The sequence below is a fragment of the Dipteris shenzhenensis genome, chromosome 17 (assembly GCF_047967505.1).
Source record: "Dipteris shenzhenensis isolate YYH24624 ecotype China chromosome 17, Dip_SZ_1.0, whole genome shotgun sequence".
NCBI lineage: Eukaryota > Viridiplantae > Streptophyta > Polypodiopsida > Gleicheniales > Dipteridaceae > Dipteris > Dipteris shenzhenensis.
The window spans coordinates 51,873,529-51,897,087 of NC_141612.1; the positions used below are offsets into that span (position 1 = coordinate 51,873,529).

A 23,559-nucleotide genomic window follows, 5' to 3' on the forward strand; every position below is an offset into this window, starting at 1 on the left:
ACAAGAACATTTTTTAGGTGAAAGATATAAGAGGCAAACCATTTATTTCTGTGTTTTAGCTTTCACATTAAAGACCAACTTCATTGCATGAGAAATAATTCCAGTAAGATCTCCAACCTTTTAAGCACTTCAAGTATCCATTTATGCCATACAAACAGCACTTTAAGATACATTCTCCATAATATTTCTAATTAAAAAATAACCTGTAAATTAAGATTGCTATTGTACATGAGAAGTGAGTGTCACAATACTTGCGACATGCATTCTTCATATATTTGCAAGCATAGCATATGTAGAAAGTAAAGTTAACAAACGTACATCAGAGGGAGTGTCAAAATATTTGCTGCTCTATCTGGAGAAATATCCAAGCATGCCCAGAGATCACTTGCCGTGCCAGGTTATACAAATAAGATAGTATAGATTCTGCAACAATCCCACATCCTAACAAAACCTAGATACTCTAGAATTCCCTCCCCTTCCGCTTCCCCCCCCCCCCCCCCCTCCTCTTTCCCCTTCCCCTTGTTCTGCCTCTGTGTATGTTTCTTCCCTCCTACTTGTAGCAAGTAGCCAAAGCCCCCCAGCGGCCGTTCAGGGGCTGTGTACTCAGCCCATCTTACTCCCATCTTCTTCTTCCTTTCCAATCTTCTCTAGTGACTCCTCCAAAATACTTTTTACCAACCTGTCCCTTTTTAATCTCCTTTACTTAACGTTTAACTCCCATTCCACTTTTTGTATTCCTCCCTGGGTCCATTGTCATCTCTTTTTGCAGCCACCATTTCTATGCCTGCTCTTGAAGCATGTCAATAACATCACCCCTTATATGCTTCTCTACACCCGGTCACCTTTGTCTACTTCCCCATAACCTCTCTCCACCACCATGGGCTCTTTACACCCTATGATCCCTCTCCATAACTCATTTGGTTCATCATAATCCACAATTTGGACCATATTAACTTGGGGAGAAGCAGCCGTCGCAGCACCATTTTGGCGCGGTGCAGCTCCTTCACCGCTTGATATTTCTAAAATAACTCACATTCAGACTTTCTATGGCCGAGAACTCCTCAGTTATAACAAACTATTAGCTGAGGTGCACCACTAGGAAGTACATTGATGTGGCCAATATGGCCATTGGCACAGCTTTCTGCACTCCTATCATCTCTTTTCACTCACCCCACTTCACTTCATGTTATGTCCCTCCTTGCCTCCTATCCCAAGCTTATAACCTGTTGTGCTTATAGCCTTTCCCTTAGATGGCCTGCATGGAAGCAGCTTTCGCTCCTAGGCACTTGATATGAGTCAATTTTAAGCATGTGACCTGTTGGACATTTCACAGTGGTAGGATTTTGAAGTCCACAAAAACCAGCTCTGTTGCATGTCTCAATTGTCATGATGTGTTTCTCCCACCCTTTTGCCTCCTGATAAACCCTCCTTAAATTCTACTTTGCAACGATGGCATTCCCACGTTCAGAGACACTAACCATATAGAGTATCTTTGAGAGGGTAGAATCTAGACAAATCATTGAACATTCGACAAATGGAGAACTCAGGTATATATGGCATGTTTAATTGGATGAAACTTTTCCAAAACTTGCCCTTGCACTACCTCTTGTTCCTAGCAACACAAACGCAACCCACTCAGCAGCACTCTGGCTCTCATTTTCCTTGGAGTTTCTTTTTAAGCAAACAGAAGTGATTTTAGGTTGTTTCTTTACAGCCATCAGCTATCCTGATGAAGCCTCAAGGTGAGGCCAAATCGAAAGATAAAGGGTTGGAAACAGCCCACCAGTAAATGTAAAGATGGCAAAGTTCAGATACCACATCATCTGATAGTTCCTGCAATGTTGGATACACTTGCCCAGTCAGTCCACGGCAGCTCAGAGTTTTTACACTAAGATAGGTCAGGTGGCTCCCTCCAACATTATCATGGAATATGTCACTGAGTACCTAAGATTGTTCACAAGCAACTGAAGCAAAATGGCCTTAATTTAGTATCAACTGATAAGCCAGTTATCAAACCAATTGCCTACCTCGATTCCATTCGATCCTGAGATGGTGTTGATTTGGCTAAACTTGAAGGCCTTATAAATTGGGATGGTTGATGAGAGCCTACAGGATCTTAACAATGTGTTAAGCAAGGGTTGGTAGTACACATTGTGGACTGATTATTAACAAGTTGTTTAGTAGATGAGGCTTGCAAGGATGAATATCCATGTATCCTGAACTCTAAGGCACAGCTATATTTAAAAAGAGGTATCTATCTTAGCGAAAAGTTGCTCGCACTAAACCCCTACAAGTACAGATGGCAGTAAGAGTCAAAGCCTCAATAGGACAATGCCAAAGGACCAGCAGCAGGTTCAATTCTCATAATGTGAGTCCACTCAGACATAATAATCGATGTGATGCCAGATTCTACAATAAACATTTGCTGTCCCGTTGACCTTCAAATAGCATTTAATGAACTGCTCTACCAGCCTTGACATAATGGTTTAGTTTCCCACTACCATTGTACTCTCCATTTACAAATTGGAAGAAAAGACGCCTAAATTCGGCAGTGCAAATTCCTCTCTCAGAGGTGTCGTTATCCCATTTCAGTGTAGCTTATCATGTGGTTTTGCTTTGAATCTCAAGTAAAGGCTTGCGAGCCCCAGTTAGTAGGAAAAAAACCTCTTCAAAACTATGATTATAACTTTCATCCTGCACTTTTGACCAGCGTCAGCAGTACACTCTCCTACTTCCACAAGTGGCATCAAGATGGCTTATGATAGAAGGCTTAACCCAGTCTACTCCACTCCACCCGACCCATCAAGAGGCTTATAATGATAAATGGCTCAACAAGTCTGACTCCACTCCACTCAGACCCAGTGAGTACCCTTGCACAAAAGTAAGTCCTTTACGAAGATGAGGAAGGTTGATTTCTACCAACAAATCCTGCAAGCTCGGTCATTAACAATTCTTAAAGGAACTTCATGAATACGATCAGCACTCTCTTACCAAGGGTCCATCTGCAGCTGTCTTATCAACCAGGTGAAGTTCCTCAAGGAATGGGCATTTCCCAGTTATTAAAGACAGAGTAGCATCCGTCACATGAAAGCTGCCTCCTTGCCTTTGCTTGTGGCGCAAACGCTTTAACGAAATGTTGCAATTCAGTATACAATGCAAAGTTTCCTGGAAATATCCAAAGAACTTAGTCAGAAACATTTGGAAAGTCGCTGATAGAGAAGAAAACCTAGAGTTGGGAGGCCTATAAGACCAAACTGTACCGTGCTTCAAGATCTCAAAACACTCTACACAAATGATCTTGAAAATCAGTTTACCTTGCGATGAGAACTTTTAATAGACTGAAAGCCTTGATGCACCTTTTAACTAGCCCCATGATGCATTCAGCACAAAACAAACATCTGGGTAGCCAGATGATGATAAGATTCTCTTCATCATAATTTCTAAGTCCAAGTGGTTGCATGGTGTGTGCCTTGTGCATGCATAGATGCATATGTCTCCAGCGGTATGCCCAAACTCATTTTATAAGCAAATACAAAGTCAAGCTAGCCCCCACAAGGTCTTAAACCATAAACTCCTCTTGCATAGAAGAGACTCCCTAAAAATGACATTATAAGGACACAACCATCGGGGCATGTTAAGGCATCAAAATTGTTCACTGAAAGGAAAGGTATGCTAAATTCTGTTGTCACATGCTCCACGTCTAAAACAAAAGTGAGGAGAAAACAGCTTGAAAAGACTCCCTTCAGAAAGTTATCACGGTAGCTTCATTACTCCAACAAATCCACATTCACTGCACAAATCCAGATGTATGCTGCTCTGCCCAAGAAGTTCCACCAGTGACCAAGGATTCGGGAGCAGCCAAGGTTGGCATCCGAGACCTCTCACCATTCCTCTCCAAACCAAAAATTACAAAGCTGTCAGGGAGCAGATCGGGTTCACCTATCCCATATCCTGCATCCCACCTATCAAAGGTAAGGTGGAGGGCGTCCACTTTTAAGTAGGGCTATTATAGGGGCCCTGCCTTTCTCACAATTCAGGAACTACACACATAAATAAGGCCCTGGTTTGCATAACAACCTCAAGCATACATAAGGAAAGGCTTAACCCAAGGAAATGTCATAAGCATAGCCATTGGCTGGCCATCTTTACAACCAACCTGCATGCACCTCCTGCCTGCTGATCACTGTTGGGTATAGGAACCAATGGAACGGGAGTGGAGTGCGGGAAGCAAACAACAAGCTAGAGCAAAACGTAGTACTTCTCAAATGGATAAGAGGAAAATACAAAGGGTGGCTTATATGGCCCCCAAGTCAACCATATGGTTGACCAAAGAAGTCAACTCATCGAGTTGACCTGACCTACAAGGTTCATACCAGGGCTAAGTGCTAACAAGCCCCCCTCCATGGTATGGCTGAAGTATCTTGGAATATCTTAGGAATGCCTGGAAACTACATCATGGTTGCACATATTCGTCCCAGAGGGATATAGCAATCTATGATATGTATAGAGTGATCCCTCACGCAACAAAAGGAGCCAAGTGTAAAGCATGTGGAAATGCCTCAAACTTGGGCCGTGATAAAGATTTCGTGAAAAGATCTGCCAAGTTCTCCTCGGTGGCAACATGAGACAACTCGATGTCTCCACTAGATAGTCGCTCTCGAACATAATGATAGTGGACCTCAATATGCTTTATGCGTGCATGAAACACTAGGTTTCTAGCAACCGCCAAAGCACTCTAGCTGTCACTGTAGATCGTAGAATGATATAAAGATCTGCAAGTAACTTGCAAAGCCAAACGCACTCTGCACTCTACTGTAGCTGTGAAAGTTGCTTTGTACTCAGCCTCACAACTGGATGTGGCAACTGTAGGCTACTTCTTCCTGAACCAAGAGATACAACCAGGAGACATACCAAGACCGCACCTCTGAGGGGCCGACAACACTCTATTGCCGACTTCATGCCTACACTGCCTCATCCATCCTGATATCTTGCTGCTGCCGATGATGGTGATGATATTGATGACGATGTTGAGATTGATATATAGTCGACCATCGACATGACTATGTTGTACTTAGGACTTAGTACTGCCATTCTGCATTTTTGCATTTTGCATTGGTATGGACGCTCGTTTAGTAGCTCCACTACCACAGCTTGTTGTATCAAGATTTTCACAGTCTCATAGACCCATCGGTCTTCCGAAGACTTTAATAAACTTTCTTTCTCTCTCCCTCTCTCTCTCTCTCTCTCTCTCTCTCTGTCTCCCCCCCCTACACACACAGATCCGAGATATCTTCGCCGCTCATAGATGAGCCACCACAGTACCGGGTTTCGGATTTTGAGTTCCAGTTCCAGCTCCAGCTCTCTTCTTCCTACTACAAATAGCACATGATATGACATGACATGACATGACATATTATTATACGACATGTTTTGTATTCCATTTTGCTTGTGTTATTGAGCTCTTTATTTAAGCATAGTACAATACTCAGCAAGGGCCTTAGCGCGCCCTTTGCTCTAGCCCTTTGTGGCTTGTATGAGTTTTTTCCCTTTTTGGTGTTTTCCGCACTTTGTCCCATAGGCCCATGAGGCCTCCAGCGGACATTAAAATTTATTTCTTTCTTTCTTTCTCTGGCTATATCAATTGTAGCTGACCGGAGGTGCTAGTTTGCACACATAGTGAGGTGGTTTGAGCGACTGGGGCTCCACATGGACAAACTTCCTCCCTTCCACCAGTACAGCATTGAGGCAGCATTCTCCACACTATAGTATCATGAGGTCAACCAGATCATACATGAGGATCTTCTATAGCTACACATTCCAGACCTCGTTGGGACCAGATATCAGATGAGGGGTTTATTGGCCCACCGGGATATACACGGATTCATTTACACCACTCATTGAGGATCTCTATTGGGCAGTTTTGGGTCTCTTCACATATACTGCGTATTGAAAGTGATCGAGCAAATAATTTACCCAAGGAGAGATGCATATGCACCTTATGTGGCCTACAAGAGATTAAGTCTGAGGAGCATTTCATTTTCAAATGCCTGGTGTACTATGAGATCCGGGGGCGGTTCTATGATAGCTCTGGATTGTTATCCCGGTTCTTCTCTTTCAGATCAGAGATGCTTGGCCGCGTCCATTCATGACGCAGTCAAACATTGTGAGCACCTACTTCGATTAAAGAGACAGAGGAGCATACCCTGGTAGACTCTTCTCAAAGCGTGATCACAGAGTTCTTCCAGCCAAACCATACATACTCCCACTCTATAGGCCCTAGACACAATTGGGATCCAGAGCCAGTGACATGACAGCTCAGGCAGAGGGTTGACGCATAGATTATGCTTGGAAACATTTCTTCCTTGTTCAGAGTGGGAGCACGACTGACAAGGGTCATGGTCTCCCTTGTTAGACGTAGAGCTGTGACCAGGAGACAGCGCAGTACTGCACCCACAAGCAGCTGAAAACATTCTATCTATGATTTTATACTCTCATTCCCCCACCCTTGATGGGGGGAGATAGAGTGGACCACAGCCGTTACTTTGGAGCATATTTCACTTTGCATTCAGATGATAGATTATCTGATGATGATTATGATGATAGTGATGATGGAGACGACTATTATTCTAATATGACTATGTAGCATTTAGCTTTTGTTTTCTGCATGGGTGTTTATGCTCCTTAGTAGCTCCACCCTTTCAGCTTGCTTGTATCAGGTTTCTCACAGTCTCATAGACCCATCAGTCTTCCGAAGACTTTAATAAACTCTTTCTTTCTTTCTTTCTTTCTCCACGCCACGGAGCTTCAAAAACCCCATGTGGACATAGTTAAGGCTCATGTGGACAACTATGTCCATGAAATGAGGAAGGCTAGTAGGAAATATGATTATTCTATAGGAGAGCACATGTAGGGGAACATGCCTTTGGAAACACTTAATGCCCAAACGTTCACAGAAGAAAGGCATCCCAAAAAGAGATCCTAGAACTTCTAACTTAAGTAGAACTCGGACCTTATAAACTCTTAAAAGTGCCTAGGCATATCTTCTTTCTAAAGATGTCATATGGGCTTTCTCCTTGAGTGATAATTATGGCCACTATCATGGCAACAAATCCTACCAATATTTTCTTGTGCCATATCAACAAACTATCATCATTTCAAATCCAAGGTTTCCCTTTTAGATGAGCTTGAACCCAATCTTTCAAATGGCATCACACACATCCATTGTCACATGGCATTACAGACAATCCTCATGAAAACATCCCAATGTGGATAGCCACATGCACAAGGGCATTGGGATGGATCCCAGGTTCACCCTTCTCACACTTTGGCCAATATATGGACAGACACTATACATACACTAATAAGCATCTAGGCAATCATTTAGGGGTCCTTTCAGGCAGCTTTTGCTAGGGAGGCTACGTTTGTAGAAGACGGAGGGGATCCCCCTTCTTCTCTGAGTCTCCTGCAGGGTTGAGATGGCACTTTCTCTCGTGGGTTTTGTTCACACTTATTGGAAATCATTTTTTTACACAAAAATAAAAATCCCAATGTTTTACAAAGTCTACTTCACAACAAATCCAAGCATTTATTCTCTGTGAACCTGAAACTAATTGCAGTTTACATCTCGATATGGCATCATATATAGTTGTGCAACACTTCTTCCCCCAAAACAAAACTGCTTCCAAATACTGCTTGTCATTCTACACATGTAAAACTCTCTGGTAATTTGAAGCTGAACTTACCATTGTCAGATTATAAGCACTCAACTCTCTCAATGAAGGACAGTTCCTTGCTACTGTGCGGGCAGCATAGTTTGCATCCACCTTAGTCCCGCTATCAATCATAAAGGACGTCAATCCCCTGCCGGGTACAGATATCAGTCAAGTAAATAATCATGAGGCCATGCTTCCCTCTACATATGATGAATTAGCATTGCTGAATTCGAGTATTGCCACGTATATCAGCACATGCAAATACAATACATGAGAATATTATAAATATTCAAGTTAAAAGCTTTGCCCTAAAAGATAATCAACAACAAACTTTTGTCTGGCTTAAAGCAATAGTGGAATCTTTTTCAGTTGTAAATCGCATTATAAGCAAAAAACACCTTGCACTTGAAAGATAAATAACACAACACTGTGTTGTATGTATCTATACATACATATATTTGAGAGAGAGAGCATATTTACATATACATGTATGTATGTATGCATGTATGTATGTATACATACATGTATGTATGTATGTATGTATGTATGTATATGTGTATATATACATATATATGTGTGTGTGTGTGTGTATATATATGTATTCAGCTTTTCTTTTACTGCTTCTGATGGATAGGGCTTTGGCTCTCTTTTGAGCTCTGCTCAAATGTAAATGAATGTTTCATAATATAAGTATCTTGGTTTCACCAAAAAAAAAAAGTGGGTGTGTATATATATGATGCCTTACATGAGGAAGATTTGGATGTTTCTTGTATCCAGCTTTTCTTTTACTGCTTCTGATGGATAGGGCTTTGGCTCTCTTTTGAGCACTGCCCAGATGTAAATGAATGTTTCATAATACAAGTATCTTGGTCTCACCAAAAAAAAAAAAGGGTGTGTGTATATATATGTGTGTGTGTGTATATATATATATATATATGCATATATATGTGTGTGTGTATATATATATATATGTGTGTGCGTATATACAGATATGGTAGGCAACTGGTTGACACGCACCCTGGCTGGCTCATTTGTTCGTAAAGTCCACTATGCAGCCAGGGGCTTTTTTGAGGTTATTATGGTGGATGAAATACACAGACAAATGCTTTTGGAACATTCACCTCTCTTTTTTGGGCAGCAAATGGTGCATGTATTGCCATGGTCTCCCACAAGGGATTTTCAGGCTTTAGTCCGACACAGATGCCCGGTTTGGGTTGAAGTTGTCGACTTTCCACAATGTATGGCCTCACTCTTGCCTAAAATTGCAGCATCTTTAGGTGAAGTGGTCTGCCCACCACGGCCAAATGGCAACTCGAACAGATTTTGCATTCTCTGGGATACTGATAATCCCACACCAGACTCTTATTCAGTCACGGTGAATAATGTGGACATGGGAAGTGCCTTTTATAAACTCAAATGGGGATTATTTGCAGGGGCTTGTTTTGAGTGCAAAAAATTTGGACACATGGCTTCACAGTGTCCAATAAATCAGCATAAAATGCCTCATACCACTTTGCCGGTTCAAATACCTACTAAGGATGCTCCTACTTCAGTTGCAAATAAAAACAAAGGTAGTAGACAGCCTTCTGGAAGTGAGGATAAAGGCAAAGCTTTAGTGGTTTCAAATGGGAATGTTTTTTCACATTCACCCCCTGCTATTCAACCCTTGACTAAAGGACAGAAACCTCCAACTGATGGATGGCAAAGTCCGAGAAAATTTATTTCTGCTCGAAGAATTCCACCCCCCCGCACTTGGAATGGTGCGTCTACTAGTGGAAATACCCCAGAGGTAAATACAGGAATTGGGATTACATGGGCTGAAGTAACAGCTAGCAGAACACTCTTCCCTGAAGAAGAGGTTGTTGCTTTGCTGTCTACTCCTCAGGTGGCTACTTCTTCTCAGGGGAGAGGCCTTGACCCTGAAATAGAAATGCAAGGCTGACACCATAAATTTTGCTGCTGTACATAGTTGTTATATTACTATAAATATCTGTAAATATGACTGCTCATATCAAATGTTTTACACTCAATGTCCAGGGGATGTGTGACAGTAGGAAATGGAAATCTGTGTGGCTGTACATCCATAGATTTCAGCCTGACATAGTGGCATTATAAGAACACAACCAACACGTCTATGCAGGAAAGACAGGACACTACTGTGGTTATGATATTTTCTATGCTGGGGAGCACTCTTTCTCAGGGGTAGTCCTTCTGATCAAACATGAGCTTCAACCAGTTATTGCTTTAAATGACAACAAAGGCAGATGGCTTGTTCTTCAATGCATTATTGGAGGAGAGGTGTTTGAATTTGCTTCTGTTTATGCACCTCAGTCCTCTAGAGAAAGAACTGCAATTTGGGATGCCATGCAACAATATCCATGGAGATATCATGCCTATATATGTGGGGATTTCAATAATGCTCCACAACAAGGTGACAACACCTCCAGACATGACCATATGTTAACTCCTGAAAGGCATGCATGGTCTCATTACTATTGCATCTGGATTTGGTTGACCTTTGGAAAGAATTGCAGCCTTTGTCACCTGGCTACACATTTCAACATAATGCCCTTTCTTCTTATCAGGCACGTCTGGATCGATGGTATAGTGTAGCTCCACAACAAAATGGGGATTTCACATGTAAAATGTGGATTGACTATGCCTTTGTGCATTCAGACCATGCACCTCTCTGGTTGCGGTTATCCTTTCATGATATGCCAGATGATAGATTGCCACAAAGGAGACATCTAATCATAAACAATAGCTATTTGCAACATGCTGATTTCAAGGCAATGGTTACTGAAGCATCTCATTGTCTGTCCTCTAGCAGCCATACTCATATTGATGATGCCTGGGATTCTGTGATTAGAGCTTATGGCAAGTCTTACATGAAGACTCTGAGGGAAACCATTGCTCAGGCCAAATCCGCTTGTCAAGACCTCACTGAACTCAGCCATCATCGTTCGCTGTCCATGCATGAGCAAACAACACTATGCCAGGCCACACATTGTCTTAAATTAAATGATTATACGAAACTGGCCAAATGGGAGACTAGAGCAAGACAAAGAGCCTTTACAGATAAAGGTTGCTCTTCCAAAGAATTTTTCAAAAGTTTACATCAGAGGAGACTCAAAACAGAAATTTGCAGGGTGCTTATGCCTGATGGATCATGGACCACCTCACGGTTAAAGCTTGCGTCTGTTTGTGTGCATCATTTCTCTCAGCAATTTGGTTCCGCAGTTCCTCCCTCACAACAGGTTTTGCTTGCACGAAATTTACTGTTGCAACATGTTTCTCCTATTATTTCCACTACTCAAGCTTTGGAATTGGAGGAACCCTTTACTGAGAGGGAACTGTAAGATGCAATCAAATCCTGTGGCAGATGGAAATCTCCAGGATGGGATGGTTTAACAGTCGAGTTTTCTCTCGAATATTGGCCTATTTTGAAGCATACATTGCTACATATGGTAAATGCTGCATGGCAAAATCAGAAAATGCCAGACACATGGAAGAGAGGTCTTGTTAAACTCCTTCCAAAAAAGCAAATTTGTGAGTCTTTGGCAGACTGGAGACCTATCACTCTTATGCCAGTCATTTACAAAGTCACTACCAAAATGATTGTTGACCGGCTAAAGGGGTTTTTACATGATGGGTTGCATCCTGCCCAATATGGCTTTGTCCCGCGTAGGCATATCACAGATAACATTGCTGATGCTTATGTTGGAATTGAATATGCCAAATACACGCAGCAGGATGTTTTGTTATTGCAAGTTGATATTGCCAAAGCCTTTGATACTGTTCAGTGGGATTTTATTTCATTGACTATGCAGGCATTGGGATTTGGCACAAAAATGCAGCAACTCATCACTTGGCTATATCAAGATAGTAAAGCTGCCTGCATACTTTCAGGGGATATTTCTCCGTCCTGGACTCTTGGTTGTTCTGTTAGGCAAGGATGTCCCCTAAGTGCTTTACTTTTTGCCATAGCCACTCATCCAATGCTTCAATATCTGGACCACCTTTTGGACACTAACCAGTTGCACGGTTTGGAGATTCCTGGCAGTCATGGCATGATCGCTCAGGCATATGCTGATGATTCATTCTTTACTCCAAAAAATACTCGGGCTGATCTATCCATGATTATGCAGGCTCTTTCTACGTATGGATTGGCTGCTGGTCTTTGAGTCAATTTTCAGAAATCAAAATTGTTGCCGTTGCATGCACAGGAATGGCATAGCCTTCTGTGGCCTGGGGAAATTGTCCCCGCTTCTCATTCATTCGACACCTTGGTTATCCTCTAGGTTGGGGACTCACCCGTTCCCAACAAACTGATTGGGTGCTAACAAAGTTAAGGGTAAAACTTGAATATTGGAAGCTTGCAACTTGGCCATTACATGTCACTTGCGAATTACGCAATCCATTTTGATAGCATACATACAATTTTATCTGCCTCTCACTATGTTCACCGAGGCAGATCTGGCTTCTTTCATGTCAGCTATCATGGAAATTTTCTGGTGTTCAAAAAATGGCAAGAAAAGTCTCAGATTACTCTCTATGCATCGTCTATGTTCTCCAAAGATGCACGGGGGTCTGAATATTCTCAATATTCAAATGCATTTACTTGCTCACAGAGGGAAAATGATGATACAGTTTATGCAAGGAGATCAGCCTTGGGCTTTCATGATCCGTTCTTTCTTATTACATATTCATACCTCCGCCTTTGGGCATTGGCAGCCTACTCAGTGGGATTTCTGATTTGGCTCTATCCAAGGCAAGATCAGCGGCTGCCCATTTGTCTCTCGCCTGCTTCTTGATTGGAAACATATCTTATCCCACCATAGCAGAGATTCTCTGTCGGGAAACTCTTTGAGGGCTGAGAATATTTTTGGTCATAAGTATTCCACCCTCCTTTGGCCATACAAGAACCCAGACATTCTTATTTTCTCTCCTTCAAAGGCATTTCATCTGTGGCGGATGTACTTCAGGATAATGGCACAATTTTATCCTTTTCTATGGCTGCTAGCAAATACGGCCTGGGAGCTCATTATCGTCCTTGATGGCATAGGATGTGATCTTTCTATTCCTAAGGGATTTCCACAGCCTACGCCAAAAGTTCTTCCGCACAACTGCGAAAATCTGAAAACTATCCCAATGTGGCGCTCTCAAGGGACTGCTGAGCTGAAACCTCCAGGCATTTCTAACTATATAGCGAAAGAAGGGGAAGCTCTTCTCTAGGTGCCCCTCATCAATCCATTCCCACTCCCCTGGGTCCCACTGCAAGAACCTAATAGGGGAACCATCATACAGCCAAAGTCTCCAAGACTGTGAGACCCTGCCCCACTCCATGAAACCTGCAATCCTGACAGGCTGAAATGCAACCTCCAAAAGAATATCATCAGAAGATCTGATAAGTCTGCCTCCCGACTGAACATCAAAGACAAGGGTATCCTCATGTGCATCCTGCAGTGCAATAATCTGTAACGGAATGCCCATCCTTGAAAACGCTCCCCACCAAGTGGACTCTGTGAGCGGCAAGTCGTATGTGTCAATCCACTCTGGCGGAATGGCTGCCTGTATCTGTTGTATCTCGAGTGCACTCCCTCTGAGGTGACCAACTACTAAAAGTCTCTAATCCTCTGGAAATCTCATAAAGGCCTACCAAGCGCATATAGTAGAAGTAGGTCCCCTCTCCCATGTAGACCACTGTATATAATGTGACACTCCACGTGGCCTGCCATGGTCATCTAAAATCGAGTCATTCCACATGAGTGGCTGCCTTTGAATTTCTTCACGAGAGGTGGGTGGAACTCTGCGAAGTACGTTTCTGAAGCAGCCCCAAGCTTTCAGAATAGCAACCATAAGAGGGGAAGGGGGAGATTTAAGATGGGCCGAAGCAAAGATCCATTTGCTGCTGTCCAACCAATCTCCCCCATGAGAAAGGGTGCAAGACTAAATATTGCGTGAGAAAAAGTCCTTCCAAGGCTCCTGTCCAGGCATCAATCCACGTACTACAAACTTGCAGAGCAAGGCCATGCACTGCATGTTCGGGTCAATAATATTCAGACCCCCTTCTCCAGTGGGGAGAATGAGGGTCTCCCAAGCCACCCTGGCTACAACATCTGAGGTGCCATCTAAACCGCTCCATACGAAGTTCTTGATAGGTTTCATGAGCTGAGCGATACAACCTCTAGATCTGCACCAACATGAGCAAACAAACCAGGAAGTGGATAATACCTGGTTCACAACCACAACTCTGGATGCAAGGTCAAGTCTGGTTGAACTCCACAAGATGAGTTTCCTCCTGATACTCTCCAACACGGGAGCAAACATCTGTGCCGGAGAGATGTCCAACCCAACCTGGCATCCCAGATATATGACGGAGACTCCCATCTGAATCCAAGTGAACCCTATGTCAATCCACCAGACTGGAGTGTCCTCATCATTGATCCAAAAACCATTGGATTTGTTCCAATTAATGTGTGCACCTGCCACAATGCAAAACAAATCCAATGCCGTCCTAAATGAATTCAGTGTCTGTGGAGTGGTCTCCAAAAAAACAGCCGTGTCATCTGCCAGCTCACTGTCTGAGAGCTCATCCTCTTGTCTCAGAGGAAGCCTGAGCCCTGCAATCCCAGCTTGAGCTCTAATGTAATGGCTCATAACCGCAGCCACAAAAAGGAATAAAAAGGGGGCTAGGAGGCATCCCTGACGGACTGATCTCGTAATCTCAAACCTGTCTCCTCTAACTCCAGAACCTGGCTGTGGGCTGATCTGTACAGGGCTAACACCCCTCTGATCCATGCATCTGAGAAGCCAAAACGAGTAAATAAGTGTGCCCTCCAAAAAGCCCCCGTCTACCCTGTCATAAGCTTTCTCAAAGTCCAACAGTAGAATAGCCAACCTATGGCCATTATGCATGGCCCAATCCGAAGCCTCCCAAAATGAGAAGATGTTATCAAAGATGCTCCTGCCATGCACAAAACCCATCTGCGTATCATGGATAAGATCTGGTAGAAAGGGCTACAGACGAAGGCTGATAGCTTTAGCAAGGATTTAAAACAAGGTACCCAACAAGGTAATCGGTCTCCACTGAGACACTAAATTCTTGCAACCCCCTTTCGGAATCAAATGAATCAGACCCTCCGTAAGTGAGTCTGGCATCTCACCCGAGTCCCATACACCCTGCAGGGATGAGGTAATGTGATCCCCAATCTAATCCCAAAAAGTAATAAAAAATAAGGGTAAGTCCATCTGAACTAGGACACTTGCCCTTGTGAAGGGCAGAGAGAGCAGTCCTGAACTCTACGTTGGTGAAGAGTGCATCAAGTGAAACAATCGTATCCCCTATCACCAACCCAGGTAAGTGTCACCAAATAACCACTCTAGCATCATCTGTGGCCTGAGTGTCAGGATCTACTGTAAGAAGGGAGGCATAGAAATCGGTGGCAACCTGCAACACGGCATCTGGATGTGTCTGAAGAACTCCACCTAAGTCGACAAGCTGTGAGACGCTCTCCCTACTATGTCTGGGGCCAAGAGTAGAGAAGCACTGCTTGTTGACCCTGCCTCCCTTCTGTGTCCAAAATGACTCTCTGGCATGAAAGGCATACTCTGCTCTATGATCTAAGAGTGAACTCCTGATGAGCCCTTGCTGCAGCAAGGCGCTCCTAAATCCAAGCATTTGTAGACCTCTTCTCCTCCCCCCTCTGGGGGGCAGCCAACTGCTCGCGGATACCTATCTCACGCTTGAGGATCTCACCCCTCCCTATACGAGCAACTGAAAGATAAAAGTCACTAATATCAAAGAGGGCTGCGGCTAAGTCTGAAGGAGAAAGCTGCCCATCCTGCAAATGAGATACCTAGGTCCTCAACACTGTCTCTGTAAGGCCCTCCTCTGCATAAAAGGAATTTGGAATCCTAACAATGGCAGAGCGGCGCCTCACATGGGGATCTGAGACCATCAAAACCACTGGAAAATGATCCGAAGTGGACACCCCAACTGCAACGCAAACAGTACCACCTCTGTCAAGAGCTCAATCATCCACATAAAATCTGTCAATCCGTGCATGTATAGGCATCTACAATCTCTTGTTTGACCAAGAAAACAGAAGAGAATGTGGCTGAGTGTGAAAAGCGTCATCATGGCAAGCACCCCTGCCATTGTACTGAAAAAGGAAGGCATCCCACGCTGCTCTCCCTAGGGAGTGAATGCCACCTTCCCTACCACCCCTTTTGTCTGAGGGCATTTCAACCATGTTGAAATCGCCCCCTATAATCCAAGCATCTGCAATATGTGGCCAAGAGAGCAGTTCCTTCCAAAAAAGAACACAAACCTCTCTAGAATTGGGTGCATAAAGGTTTAACATACCAACCTTATGCCCACCAATCAAAAGTATAATCCATTGAGCTCTAGAAGGGATTATGATCCCATGTCCAATCACCAAGGTGAGTATAGAAGAATAAATAGAAATGCAAGTACCTCCCCTAGTGCCCAAGGTGGGTGACCAAAAAGTATAGCCTAAAAGAAGCTTACCCAACTTGGAACAATCCTTGACATCCAATTTGTGTTCTTGAATCATCAAAATGTCCATGGGACCCCTAGTAACACCTGGATGAAGTTGGTTACGAATCAGCTGCCTGCAGCGGCAGTGAGGTGCACCCCCGAGGCCCTGAACATTCCGACTCAAGATCCTCATCTACGAGAGGAGGAGGCCGGATGGAAAATCCTACCCAACCTGGTAGCAGAGAAATCCCTCTCCTGTGAAAATTCCTCCTATCAAGAGGAGGGAGATCAAATGAGGAAAGCACACCCAAACCTGCTGAGGGCGAAACTCTGTCCACGGATGTCTGAAAGTTGTGCTCCCCGAGCGTAGAGGGTACAAACTCCTCCTCTGCATCAAACTCAGCCAAGTCTCCCAGAACTGAAAATGAATTCCTGCGAAGTACCTCTGGCATAAGAGTGCGAAGGAGCCCTTCGGAAGGAGGAGTGGAACCAATAACCCCCTTACCTCTGTCAGGTGTAGACAGACGTGCAAGAGAAGAAGGGGAGTGCCGCTGCATGTCCTCGACATAAATCTGCATGACCTCAGCCACGACTTTGGCATTGTTCTCAAGTAAGGCACGGGTCTCTGCAGAAAGGTTCTCCCTAGGTGAGCGCTCCTGTATCTAAACAGGGGCGGGAGCAGTCTCATCTGCACATGGAACCAGGACATGAATGTCTCCTGCCTGAAGAGACGGGTCTGCGGCCCCGTCAGAGGTAGCCTGAAGTACTCGCTCCCCAACTCTGACAGGCATCCGACAGGGGACAACCGAAGCAGGACGTGCTGACTGTCCTGTCCGCATTGTAGAAGTACCAAGACGAGAGGCTGATGGTCCTGAATGTGAAGCTGGTCTAGCAGCGCATAAAGCGGTAGGAACTGGTCTTGAGGAAGGTCTAGGTCAGGTGAAGTTATGAGGTGCACCTGTGGATCTTTTAGGTCTTTTCTTTTTCCTTGGGCAATCTCTGCCAAAGTGCCCAAGGGTCCTGCAAATCCTACACTAATCCTATCTCCCTACAATCTCGACTCTCTGTTTGAAGAAGGAGCCATCTGGACACTAAAGCATAATGTGGTCATCCAAGATGTCAGGGTCAGAGACAATGACCCTAACACGCGGTACCCCATCGGACATGACTTCCTTTGCTGCTAAAGTAGGCATCTCAGGGAGAGAAGGGATCTCAGTACCAACTCCAAAGGCGGCTCCAATGGAATGTAGCAGTCGATGGTACACCTGAGGAAGGCCTGGAAATATGATGAAGAGTGATGTTGTCCGACTGTCTTCCTCGACAAGGTCAAACCCCAATGAAAAAGGGGTCAGAAAGATCCTCCTGGAGCCCAGTGCTAACCGACTAGCCTGAAGCACTGTACGTGCTACCTCCAAGGAGTCAAAAACAATCTGGAAGAAACCTTGCCCAAGCAGACGAACATTTGTGAAGTGCCCTGCGAGGTCTCCAGGTAGAGTGGCGAGCATCTAGTCCCTGGCTTGTAACCTGGAAGGGTGGGACCCATGGATGCGAGCAAAGAGCGAAGTCGAGCTCTCCTGCTTTGTATCTTTTTTGAGCTGCTGCAACTCGTCTTTTGAAAAAATGATGGTTTTTGCAACCGGTGGAAGCGGGAGAGGATTGGTTGAAGGCTGAGCCATCGTCACTCGAGGTGGAAAGGCCGACACGAACACAATTGAACTCCATCCGACTAAAATGCTGCAAGGAAGGAGAAGGAGAAGGCTGAAGGGAGGGGACAAGAAAGGAGGAGAAAGGCTAGAAAGGAGGCTAGAGAGGGGCGAGGGAAGAGAGCTCAGTTAGGTAGGGAGAGGCTGAGGGGAGGAGAAGGGCTGAAGGACGGTGGAGGGCTGAGGATAGGGGCAGGGGAAAGGAGGCGGAAGAGGGGCTGAAGGGGGCGGGGGAGGGGGCGGGGGTAGAGGAGAGGAGAAGGGGCTGAGGGTAGACGAGAGGGAAGGCGGTGGGTAGGGGCTGAGAGTAGAGGTGGGGGTAAGGGCTGAGAGAGGGGGCTATTAAGGGCGGAGTAGAGGCGGGGTAGGGGCGGGGGTACGGGCTGAGAGTAGAGGCAGGGGTAGGGCGGAAGTAGAGGCGGGGGTAGGGGCTGAGAGAGGGGGCTGTGGAGGGCGGAGTACAGGCGGGGAAAGGGCGGGAGAAGAGGCAAGGGTAGGGTGGAAGAAGGGGCGGGGATAGGCGAGAAAGGCGGGGCTGGAGGCGGGGAAAGGGGGCAGGGATGGAGAGAAGGGAAGGTAAAGAGGGGGCTGAGGGGAGGGAGGAGAGGGGTGGGGAAGGGAGGCAGAGGGCAGCACCGAAGGCGGGAAGCAGAAGCAGCTCACTTCATGATGCCACCAAAAAAAAGATTGCTTGCTGATCTCATGATACAAATACCAATACATGTAGACAGCATAGTCTGATGGAAATGAGAGAGAGAGCAAGAGAGTGTGAGCTGAAGGTAAGTATGCAATAGAAGAGATGAACAAAGTACAAGAGGGAGAAGGTTTTGTCTAAGTGACAAAACCTTATCCTATTCACTAACTGTAGTTAGTGAGCTAACTGTGGTTAGGGGAGAAACCTCTAAATGACGGAAAAGTGCCCCTAACCCACTTATTGGCATTACATTGGTCACTGCCTAGAATATATCAATAATCCTAACACCCCCCTGTAGTGCCAATGTCATGTACAAGGAAAAGATCAATCACCAAAAGGAGATAAGTTTAGGGCACTGCGAAATGCCTCTAACTTGTCACGTGGAACATAGATCATACTGATCTCTCTTGCATGCAACTTCTCTCCGACATAGTGATAGTGAACCTCAATGTGCTTCGTGCAAGCATGAAACACAGGATTCTTTGCCACTGCTATAGCACTGTAACTATCGGTGAGAATCGGAGAAGGACCCTCCAATGAAAGATGAAGATCAGCAAACAAACGACGCAGCCAAACACATTCAACTGTCGCTGTTAAAGCTGCCCTGTACTCAGGTTCACATGAGGAAGTAGCCACAGTAGATTGCTTCCTGCTCAGCCAAGAAATGCAAGCTTTGCCCAAAAGGAAACAATTACCACTTGTGGACTACTTGGTGTCATAGTCCCAGCCCAATCTGAGTCACTGTAAGCATGCATATGCAAGTCACCCCCCCTTGGAAACATCAAGCCAAAAGACTTTGTGCCTTGCAAGTAATGGAAGATGTGTTTTACAGCCTGCCAATGCATAGTCTTTGGGTTGTGCATATACCTTCTCACCTAAGATACTGCAAAGAATATCGGACCGTGTATTACACAAATAGATGAGGCATCCAACAGCCTGACCTTAGAGTGTGGCATCCACCGATTCACCTGCCTCATACATAGCAAGCTTCAGCCCTGGCTCCATGGGAGTGGCTGTAGGCTTGCAATCCTGCATGTTGAATCTATCGAAGAACTTTTGCACATACTTGGATTGAGACATAACGATGCCACGTTTCCCCTTTATGAATTGGATCCCCAAAAAGAAATTTAACATGCCCAAGTCTGACATATCAAATTCACCTTTCAACTCAGCATTAGGAAGAGGTGACTCCAAAGGAGCCAATGCATCAACTATAGCATGCTTCTGAAGTGTCATTAAGCGGCCATAACTCATGTGCCCATACCTGGCATGCCATAACTCCGCATTCTGCATCGCAGCAATGGGAGTGCTCACTGAAAATGCAAGACCGGATCTTTTTTCATATATGTCAAACTGAAAAAGACCCCGATACAAAGTGCCAGACAACATCAAAGCATAGTCATTCTCTTCGTCTCTGACTGCACACTTAGCATCATCGAATATAACCTGAAATCCTCCTCTATTGAGAGAGGACACTGAAAGCAAATTCTTCTTAATACCTAGCACATAAAGAACATCTGAAATTCTGAAATCTGTGCCATTAGTGGATGTGAGGATGATATCCCCCACTCCACACACTGAATAAGAAGAATTATTTGCACAAGTCACCTTCTTTTTAGTAGGTGGAGGATGGAGAGATGCAAAAAGGCTCTTCTTAGAAGTGATGTGCTTAGAAGCACCACTATCAAAATACCAAGTATTCAGTGTCTCATTGACACTGAGAGAGCATGCATCCTTTGAAGGATCATAACTGCAAGTCAAGAAAGCATATGGAGCATCCTCAATAGTGGCTGTAGTATCTGAACTATCCACTAAAAAATCTGAAATGCAAGACAAAAAGACATAGTGCTCTTCCACAAAGTTGTCTGTAACATCTCCCCCATCATGTGCATGAGGAGCTGATGCATCTGACACAACCATACCTGAATCCCTTTTCTTTTCTTTCGTTATGCGCTTCTTACATTCACCAATATAATGACCTGGCTTCTTGCAGTAGTGACAAATGCCCTTCTTCTTGGGCTTCTCTGCATCACCCTTAGCCTTGTGAGAAGGCTGTCCTGACTCGGTTTTATGCTGATTTGAAGGCTGATGTGCATGTGTCTTATGCTGCCCCTTCCCTTTGGGCCTGAATTTTGAAAGCATGGCATGCTTGTGAAGCCATGTTCTTCCTGGTTTGCACTTCCTGCAACAAAAGTCCTATCAACTCGTGTAATATGAGAGGATTTGCACCCCCCCTAAAAGACAAATTCAGCGAGGTGTGGAAACCGAGATAAGACTCAGGAAGAGAATTCAGAGAGGTGGTAATCATCTCTGAATCAGGAATAATTTCATCTATATTAGCAGTTGCTCTCTCAAGTCCTACAACTTGGTGAGGTGCTCTGACATAGAGTCACCCTCATCCTTCGAGGTCTTGCAAGACCACATGTGTGGGATAATAAATCTCTTTACTAAAAGAGATATACTAACAAAGCAAGAGCATCACATGCATCCCATCTCTTCTGCTCTGGAGTAGATGTAACAGCTGCACCAATGACTTGGGCTGCACCCTGTGCACAAGCTCTACCTCCTTGTTGGGGAGGATGTTAGAATTATTGATATATTCTAGGCAGTGACCAACGTAATGCCAATAAGTGGGTTAGGGGCACTTTTCCCTCATTTAGATGTTTTTCTCCCTAAACACAGTTAGTTCACTAACTACGGTTAGTGAATAGGATAAGGTTTTGTCACTTGACAAAACCTTCTCACTCTTGTACTTGGTTCATCTCTTCTATTGCACACTCCAGCTTTCAGCTCACTTGCTCCCATTCTGTTGTCTGCTCTTTTCTTTCATTTGGTATCAGAGCAGTGCTTCTTCCCGAACCTGCTCCTAGCTCAGCCAGCTCCTACAAGCTTTCAGACCTTGCACCAGCTTCCTTGCAAGTGTGACGACCTGCTATACAGCTCCCACGTGTGCAATCGGTACAGGCAACGCATTCCGTACACCTGTGCGTTCAGTGTCTCCATGCAGCCCGAGCTGCACATTTCGTACAGGTGCTATACACAGGCGCGCAATCCATCCGTACAAGCATACGGCACTGTACAGCCTGTAGTCCATCCGTACGTACAGGCATAGCCCTGCTGTCCGTCCGTACAGGTTGTCCGTACACTGCCAACGCAAGCCAACATCCATACAGATCTGTAGGCTTCAGTCGTCTGTACAAGTGCTATTTCGTACAACTGCCGTACACAGAAGCTGAACCCGTCCGTAGACAAGAGGGTAACCATCCGTACAACCTGGCTGTACATTCCATACATTTCCGTACTTTCGTACGGAGTGTGTCACCAGCTGTCTCCCCACAAGCCTCCGTGTGCATTCACGGTCTACTTGCAGGTGCATTTTGTAGGGAGCCATTGGTTGGTACGGCCATTTTGTGGGCTTTTGGACACTTTGCAGGTATTCTGCAGGAACACTTGGCAGAGATACCAGTGGGTTAACGCTTCTCTCTTGTTGCATTCAAAGCCATTGATTGGCTATGTTTTTTGCAAGAAGAAGCTCCACGTGTGCAAGGCGGCTGAGCTAGGGCTTCAGTATGAAGCAATTAACACCGAAATGTGCAGGTCGGCCTGTTAGGGCTATTCCGTACTGCAGCAATAGGTCCTAGATAGCTCCGAAAACTCTGAACCAGAGCCTCAATGGAGCATTTATGGCAGGCGACTGAGCAACAACAGTACCAAAAGACCAGATGTTGGCGACGAAACCGTACAGAATGGCTTCCAATGCCCACACATGTGGTCACAGCTTCAAATCAGCGCAGAACAGCACAGAAACAGGCCGCCAAACAGCTCCAAATGAGCGTACTAGCACTCAGGGAGACTCCCAATGGCTGGGGGAAAGGACCCTAGCCTGCTGCTCTGATACCACTGTTGGCTATGGCAATCAATGAAAGCTCAGAAAAGAGTGAGAGAAAGCAAAAAATGAGCTGTTGTAATCAAAATGCTGCTAGAACAAGTGAGGAGGCTCAAGGGAGAGCCAACATAACAAAACCCTAGGGCTAACTACCCTAACTGGACTAAGTGTCCTAACTGACCTAGATGGTACATCAACTAACTGTACCAATAGTCCTAACTAACTATAACTAGGCCTACAAGGCACATACCAAGGTATAAGTGGCATCTATGGATAGCCCATGAGATGGCCTACAGATGGGTCCATTGATAGGTACAAGGCAAGGCTGGCTGCCAAAGGCTATGCACAGAAGAAGGGCATAGATTATGAGGAGACTTTTGCTCCTACATCCCGGATGACCACCATAAGGCCGTTATTGCCATGGCTGCTAATTTTGTTTGGAATGTCCATCAGTTGGACATAAAAACAAATTTCCTTAATGGGAACTTGCAGGAAGAGGTTTATGTCAAACAACCTCCAAGCTTTGAACTTTCAGGTAATGCACACAAAGTTTTCAAGCTGAATAAATCTTTATATAAGCTGAAACAAGCCCCATGTGCATGGTATGCCAAGATTCATGCCTTTCTCACCAGCAAGGGGCTGCAAAACAGTCCAATGGAAAGCACGTTCTACATCAAGAAGAGTACAGGGCAGCTTTCACAGCAACAGTTAAATGTGTTTGGCTGTGTCGTTTGTTTGCTGATCTTTATCTCTCATTGGAGGGTCCTTCTCCTTCTCACTAATAGTCAAAGTGCTATAGCAGTGACAAAGAATCCTGTGTTTCATGTTCGCATGAAGCACATTGAGGTTCACTATCACTATGTCAGAGAGAAGTTACATGCAGGGGAGATCAGTATGATCTATGTGTCAACACATGACAATGTTGCAAACATCTTCACCAAAGCACTTCCACGTGAGCAGTTTGCATTTCGCAGTGCCCTGAACTTATCTCCTTTTGGTGATTGATCTTTTCCTTGTACATGGCATTGGCACTGCAAGGGAGTGTTAGAATTATTGATATA

The 23,559-nt window shown here is 44.8% G+C and overlaps 1 protein-coding gene across 3 annotated transcripts in view; it reads right to left on the bottom strand.

The window, feature by feature from the left end:
* The window catches only part of LOC147892270 (F-box protein SKIP2-like), a 228,241-nt gene that overhangs the window by 122,984 nt on the left and 81,698 nt on the right, over positions 1 to 23,559 (bottom strand). For 2 of the 3 annotated variants that reach the window (XM_087388682.1, XM_087388681.1), the window contains exons 5-6: positions 7,743 to 7,860; positions 2,992 to 3,165 (exon numbers count right to left, since the gene is read on the bottom strand). In XM_087388682.1, coding sequence (XP_087244808.1) covers positions 2,992 to 3,165; positions 7,743 to 7,860 — 292 coding nt within the window. The remainder of the gene's footprint in view (positions 1 to 2,991; positions 3,166 to 7,742; positions 7,861 to 23,559) is intronic. The other variant, XM_087388683.1, reaches the window with a different exon arrangement.